Below are 7443 nucleotides of genomic sequence, written 5' to 3' on the forward strand. Positions count from 1 at the left end.
CCTTCATTTCACTGAGACAAAATAATTAACCACAGAGCTTTAGAACCCTGCTCCGTCGGTGGCAATCCCTTTCGTGCAACTGCGTCAGCAGCTTCTGTGCGTAGGTGATGAGACCGCGTGGGGAGCAGGGCAGGTGGGCAGCACCTGGAGGCTCCTTCTGCCCTAGGGCACTGTGGGATGGGCGGCAGGTGGGGGACTCTGGGCAGCTGGGCCCAACGTGGCTGTGAAGGGGTAGGATGGCAAGCAGGAAGTGCTTGGACCTGCCACGTCTCAGAGGACCCTTCTCACCGGTGGGTGTGTGACCGGGGACCCATGACATTCCTAAGACTGGCCCCGGGGAGAGTGGGGCAGAAAGATCAGGCCTGGCCACTTACTGCCATTTCTTTCTGGGAAAGGACTTGCCCAGAAGGATTGCTGGGTGTGCAGCAGAAGTAAGGGGGGACACAAGACAGGTAAAGAGGAGCCCCCTGGCCCAGCTGATAGCAGATCCCAGCACTGGTCAGTCAGCAGGGTTGGGGATGGGTCACCAGGGTCACCTTTGACCCATAGTAGAAAGGAGGTGTCTGCAAAGCACCCCCCCCCCCATGGTCTACCTGTATCTCTGAACTTTACATTTCCAGTGTTGGCTTTAAAGCCATTTCCCTTGAAGAAAGTAAAATCTTTGCAAAATGTTGCCAGAGCTCACCGGCCCCCAGTGTAGGCTAGCCCTTGAGACTGGGGCGAGCGCCCTGCCCCTACCACTCGGCCCTAGAGACGGGGGCTGAGGATGTGCAGTGCAGGCACGCCGCGCAGAGGCCTCTCCTCACACTCACTTGCCAATTCTTAAGATTTACTTATTTATGCATACAGCGCTGGGGTACAAGCCAGAGCTGCAGGGGCAGAGGCTTCACCAGAGACAGAGTGGGGAGCAGGACAGGCAGATTGACAAAGTACACTGCTGAGGGGAGCAGTGGGAGGGTCAGGAGAGGTCTGCCGCACCATGTGGATCACCTCCGGGGCCAGGGATCAAACTCACACTGTAGTGGCTGCGGCCAGCTTGCAGCGCTGCGTCCTAACCTGTTGTGCCACCAGGGAGGGTCTCACTTGCCATTTCTTGAGCTGCCACTGGCACAACCTTAGGAGCCTTGATGCCCTCAGTAAAGCTGCTTCTTTCAAGAGGCTCCCACTCTGCCAATGGTGGGGGTACGGGGAGGGGACTGGCTTCCCATAAGCTTTTATGGTTTGGAACTAGAGTGCAGGCTGTGCGTATGGGGGACAGGACCCCCAGTGGAGGTGCCTAAGCCCGTGGGCAGGGAGCGGGCTCGCGGTGATCTCGAAGCTGAGTACTAAAGGTCAGAGGCAGCGGCTGGGCAGTGGCAGGGTGTGGACTGGAAACCGCATCTCCACGGGTGGCAGGTGAACACAGAGCAGGCGGGGCTGCAGACACGGGCAAGGAGAGGCGTCTGCTGTGAAGACCGAGCCAGGCCTCCGTGGGGTTGCGGCATCCGCAACAGTGACTGATTAGAGCCCCCCAGCCGTGTTGTGGAGCGTGGCCTGGGAAGGTGGGTGAGCTCTGATGCAGTCCCCACCAGCACTGGAGCTCCAGGGGGCTTGGGTGAGGAGCAGGAACTGGACACCCTGAGGGAGGGTGGAGTTTAGCTGACACCCAAATTATGGCTTGGGGGAGCAGGGACACAAAAGGAAGGGTGTGGGGTCAGGATGACGGCCCCCCGCGTGCCAGGGCAGCAGCAGGGCTGCGTGAGCAAGGAGCGCGTGAACGCCACAGCTGACTGGTAATGCAGACTGGTTTGTGCTTACGCAAACCTCACTGCCGACCGAGCACTCCAGGTCCCGGGAGGCTGGGTAAACACTCCACACTCTCGTCTTTATTGATTTTATATTCAGTGCAATAAATGCTCCTGCTGGCCTTTCCCAGGTGAGGCCCTGGAGTGCTCGGGGACCTCCCATGGCTCCCACAGAGCAGCCTTGCTCTGGCCTGGGCTGCATCTCAGCAGAGGAAGAGGACTGAAGCCCAGGCTAGGCCTTGAGGCCCCAGGGAGCACCTACAAAAGTCAACCTGTCGTTGGGTAACTGGTCGTTTGGAAGTCGCTCAGGTTTAGGCTATGCTTGGATGTCCCTGGATGGGGATTTTCTGCCAGGACTGGCACTATGTGTGTTGGGGGGCGGCGTGTGATGCAGCTCAGTGGGGGAAGATCAGCCTTCTGTCCCCACCACCAGTCAGCGCTCCAGCCCCGGGCTCTCCGGCCCCTCTTCCCCGCAGTTAGTTCCGTCTCCTCTCTGGCCTGTGGGTCCCCACTGGCAGGCAGGAAGCTGTCGGCAGCCCCTTGCCTTTCCAATCATGCGCCTGGCTCCCAGCAAGCTCCTAGCTGCTCCAGACCAGTGTGAGAACTAGAACTAGGGTCCCGGGTCTGTCTCCTGAACACCCACAAAGCTGTGTGGCCAGGCTTCAAGGTCAAGCTGCTGATCTGGAAGCAGTCAGGTCACCGAGCTCTTTACACACAGGCAGAGGACACAGAACAGCTCTGGCCCAGTCCTGCCCATGTGGAGGAAGCAGGAACGGGGTGAGCGGGGAAATGGCCCCAGCCTCCCACCTGTTCCCCTAACGACAAATAATGGCCGCTCACATTTTTGTCCTGCAGGTTCTCCATCAGGCCTTGGTAGCCCAGTATGGCCCTGAGGTAAACCATGACCAGCTGGCCAGCACTCGCCACTGACCATCCAGAGTCGCATCTCACCGGGAGGTGACCCTCCTGCTCCCCCACGCGCCCACCCCCACCCAGGAACGTGCCCGCGCTGCCACGGACACCATGTAGTAGGGCCGCTGCGGCGCCCAGCGAGCTGCGATGGTTTTGTACACGACCCCCTTTCCCAACAGCTGTCTGTCTGCCCTGCACTCCGTGTCCTGGGCCCTCATCTTCCCATGCTACTGGCTAGTGGACCGGCTCGTGGCCTCCTTCAAACCCACCACGTATGAGAAGCGTCAGCAGGCCGACGACCCGTGCTACCTCCAGCTGCTCTGCACCGTGCTGTTCACACCTGTCTACCTGGCACTCCTGGTCGCATCACTGCCCTTCGCGTTCCTCGGCTTCCTCCTCTGGTCCCCCCTGCAGTCTGCCCGCAGGCCCTACATCTACTCCCGGCTAGAGGACAAAGGCCCAGGCGGTGGTGCGGCCCTGCTCAGTGAATGGAAGGGTACAGGTCCAGGAAAAAGCTTCTGCTTTGCCTCTGCCAACCTCTGCCTCCTCCCTGACTCACTGGCCAGATACAACAACCTCTTCAACACCCAGGCACGGGCCAAAGAGATTGGGCAGAGAATCCGAAATGGGGCCAGCCGGCCCCAGATCAAAATCTATATCGATTCTCCCACCAATACCTCCATCAGCGCAGCCAGCTTCAGCAGCCTGGTTTCGCCGCAGGGTGGTGATGCTGTGTCCAGGGGCGTCCCCGGGAGCATTAAGAGGACGGCCTCGGTGGAATACAAGGGTGACGGCGGGCGGCACCCCAGTGATGAGGCTGCCAATGGTCCGGCCTCTGGGGATCCAGGAGACTGCGGCAACCTTGAGGATGCCTGCATCGTGCGCATTGCGGGCGAGGAGGGAGGTCGGCTCCCTGAAGTGGATGACCCCCCTACTGGGGTCCAGGCCAGGAACGGAGCCAGTGGGGGCTCACGGGGCCAGACACCCAACCACAGTCAGCAAGATGGGGACTCGGGAAGCCTGGGCAGCCCCTCGGCCTCCAGGGAGTCCCTGGTGAAGGCGAGGGCCGGGGGGGACAGTGGCAGTGTGGAACCGGGTACCACGAACAACAGCAAGCTCCCGTACAAGGCCTCCGTGGTTAAGAAAGCCACTGCGCGCAAGAGGCGGCACCCCGATGAGGCCTTCGACCACGAGATCTCGGCCTTCTTCCCCGCCAACCTGGACTTCCTGTGCCTGCAGGAGGTGTTCGACAAGCGTGCGGCCGCCAAGTTGAAAGAGCGGCTGCACGGCTACTTCGAGTATATCCTGTATGACGTGGGGGTCTATGGCTGCCGCGGCTGCTGCAGCTTCAAGTTTTTCAACAGCGGCCTCTTCTTTGCCAGCCGCTACCCCATCATGGATGTGGCCTATCACTGTTACCCCAACGGGAGAGGCTCGGATGCCCTGGCCTCCAAGGGAGCGCTGTTTCTCAAGGTAGGAGGCTTTGGCTGCCCGCAGCACATGCTGGTCCCACACGGGACATGGTCCTACATGGGGGTACCTAAGAGGTGTATTCAGAACACTGATGAGGGGCCCTTCTTCTCTTGGGGGACTGAGAGCAGACAAGGTCTATCATGGAACTGAATAGGGGTCGCGGGCCACTAAGAAGCAAAGGAAATGAGGAGGTGAGGAGAGCAGCCACGGCCCAGTGACTGGACAGACCCGACTGGATGGCCCGGGGCAGACGCATCCGATCTTGGAGATGCTGAAAATTGGGGGCCAACTAGTACCTACTCAGGGCTTACTGTGAGCAACAAGGCCTGGTGACGTAGGTGGCTGTGGCGATCATGGTGGTGAGTAGGGGGCAGGAGGAGGTAGGGGGACCCTGCCTCCTAGGAAAGGGAGGCCAGAAGCTGCTGGAAGGCAGCTAGCCTAGACTTCCAACCTCACTGGCCCGGACACCCCCTCCCTCCTTGCTGTTACGCAGCTGCTGTGCCAGGCACTCTGCCCACCAGCCCATTGGCTGTGCTTCCATAGTCACTAATTAAAGTGAATCATAATTATTTCTGCTAATTTGAATGCAATTGGAGGAGTTTTTAGACCATGGTAATTTGGTCATTATGAATTATCTTCTACTGAGCCTGACACGCTCGGAGTGCCGACTTTTTGTTCTTTGTCCAAAAGCCGCTCTGGTGGGGGTCTCACCGTTTTCTGAGGCATCACTTGGCCAGCTGACATACAGTAGGGCCTTCTGTCCCCAGAGGCGGCAGCAGCTGTGGATATGAGTTCCCTCTCTGAAGCTGAGATGTGAACAAGTAGAGGCCCAGTGGGGAGGGCATTTCCCTCAGGACTTCTCAGTCCCCCTGAGAGGGGGGTCTTTGGGTCTTTGTGTTGGTGTGGGGGCACTGGTGTGGCTAATGCTGGTGACGCTCTCACCCCCCCGTCTGTCGAGGACAGGACCGTTTATCCAGGACCCACCACCCGGGGCCTGGCCCCCACATGAGTTGCCTAATAGCTCTGTGTGGATCTGCAAGTCCAGAATTGGGGTCCCTGGTTCTCTATTCACAGCCTAAAATGCTAAAATTGAATGAACTCTTACCAGAAAGCCGGCGTTGCCACTTCTCCATATGGCCTGTCAGTGTTCTGTTCCACACGTGTATTTTTGTCTCAGCAGAGTGACTTTCTGGGGAAGAAGGAGACCTGGCTCAGGGTGGGAGAGCACACGCCCCTCAGCACCCCCGTGGCAGATGGTTCAGAGGCCGACGCCTCACCGTCCTCCCCTGCCCCGCCCCCTTGGTCTGGTGCCCCAACCGTGGTGGCCCCCAGGGCAGCAGCAGTGTCCTCGGGACAGTCCCGCAGCTAAGTCTTTCCTCCCTGCACAAGCTGTTCTTCCAGGCTCCTTGTCACCTCCTGTCCCTTAAAGGCCGATGCTTCCTCTACTTCATGGACCTAACACTGGTCTGCAGATATGTTTGGGTTGTCCTACACCACTAGAAAAATTTTATGTTGGCCCACATATAACAATCTAGGTAATTCACAGAAAACCCAGTTTGCCACAGCAACCCTGGCCTCAGCAGCTCTGGCAGCCCTGTTGCATGGCACCCTCCTCTCAGCCTGAGCTGAGGGTAGAGGCCCTCACCTTACGTGAGCCCCACCTAGTAGCCCCTCTTTACTTCCAAGTGGTCCACCAGGTCCCACCGACCTGCCTAGGTGTGACTCCACAACCTCCATTGTCACCCTGGCCTAGCACGCTAAGGTTGGCCCCTGCCCAGATCTTTCCCCTCAGGCTTCAGCTCTTGTCTGACTGTCCCCTGGGAACAGCTGTTGACTCCTGAAGCCAGCTCACCATTTCTTTGTGCCACCCTCCCCAGGTGCCACCATCCCTCAGGCCTACTTGGTTCTTCCTTGTGCCTAGAGCCGACCTAACCCATGCATGCTGGCTAGCTGCGCTTTCCAAACTCCTTGGTGTCCACTCCATGTCTCCAGCCTGGCCCAGGCTGCCAGTCCTCTGACCAGCCCAAATGTGTCTTGGTTCCCCTCACCTGCCAACCTTCATGGGACTCTTGTTCCCACACTACCTACTGCCCTCCTGAGCCCCTCCACCCCAGGCAGGCGCTGCTCCACCACCCTGCAGCCTGCACTCAGCAAGTGCCAGCCCCCTTGACTCCATTCCCCCTGGGCTGGCTGCCCTGCACAAGCCAGCTGTCCCTTGGTGGGGGCCTTCCTCAGCCCTTGTGGCCAGGATCTTGTCTCCCGTCTCTCGCACCAGATTTGAGAGGACAGCTGGGTGTGCCCTGGCCCAGTTCGGCTGTCAGCACGTGCCTGTTTCTCCTGCACGCAGGAGCAAGACAATGAGGTTTCAAGAACCACAACAACTCAGAAAGGGGCCCAGGGCAGTGAGAAAGCAGCTGGGCTCTTTCACCCTCTTTCCCCGCAGGGCTCTCCCCTCCAGCCCTATCCTTCCAGGTTGCTCTGTGGCACTTCTGATCCTTGACAACTTCCATGTGACCCTGAGAAAAGCCTGGAACCGCTTTTACCTTATCTAGGAGAGAGCCTAATTCTTGGCCCTTGTGTATCAACAATCTTTGCCCACAGGGCTAAAAGGCACAGCCTCTCAGTGTGATTGTTTGTTTTTGCAAGAGAAACATAAGCCTCTGCGGCTCCCAAGGACTGGAGCCTGGAATCAATAAGTTCCAGCGCATAATAAAGTGGATCTCCACAGTGGCAGTGGTGGTGGCAGCTGCTAACTGGCAGACTAGTGGGGAGTAGAGTGAGAGCTTGAGAGGTGGGGGGGCAGGTGTGGCTTCACTGTGTCCTCCCCCAGGCGGGTTCTCAGCTCAAGCACAGTGGTGCCTCTCTGCACTAGTCCCCTGTGCCTGTCCAGAAGTCGGCACAGGCAGATGACACTAAGTGCCGAGGGAGTGAAGCACTGACCACTAAGACCATCCAGTGGGTGGCCAGTGACAAGCCTGGCAGCATCCAGGGGTCAGAAAACAGCACAGAGCAGGGTAAGGAGCTAGGTGTAGAACAGCAAACAGACCTGACCTCAGCCTTCGGGGCCTTGTGAGTCCAGCCAATTGTGGTATAATTCTAGTATAATCCTCATAGTGGTTGCAAACCTCTAGCAAGGCAGTCTCCAGGACTAAGCACCAAGTATGAATGTGCTAACTTGGTATTATTATAATAGGCCCATGGCCAGAGAAATACAGGGGACAATAGCGCCATCATGTGGGCCTGGGGAGCACTGTGGTTTAAAAACTTGTTTTTG

General features: G+C 58.4%; 1 protein-coding gene across 2 annotated transcripts in view; it reads left to right on the forward strand.

Annotated features, from left to right (window-relative positions):
- The window catches only part of SMPD3 (sphingomyelin phosphodiesterase 3, neutral membrane (neutral sphingomyelinase II)), a 76918-nt gene that overhangs the window by 62958 nt on the left and 6517 nt on the right, over positions 1-7443 (forward strand). For both annotated transcript variants that reach the window (XM_004690440.2, XM_012730779.1), the window contains exon 3: positions 2640-4169. In XM_004690440.2, coding sequence (XP_004690497.1) covers positions 2844-4169 — 1326 coding nt within the window. In that variant the 5' untranslated portion in view covers positions 2640-2843. The remainder of the gene's footprint in view (positions 1-2639; positions 4170-7443) is intronic.

Source organism: Condylura cristata, unplaced genomic scaffold, assembly GCF_000260355.1.
Source record: "Condylura cristata isolate star-nosed mole 26May11 unplaced genomic scaffold, ConCri1.0 scaffold00028, whole genome shotgun sequence".
Taxonomy (NCBI): domain Eukaryota; kingdom Metazoa; phylum Chordata; class Mammalia; order Eulipotyphla; family Talpidae; genus Condylura; species Condylura cristata.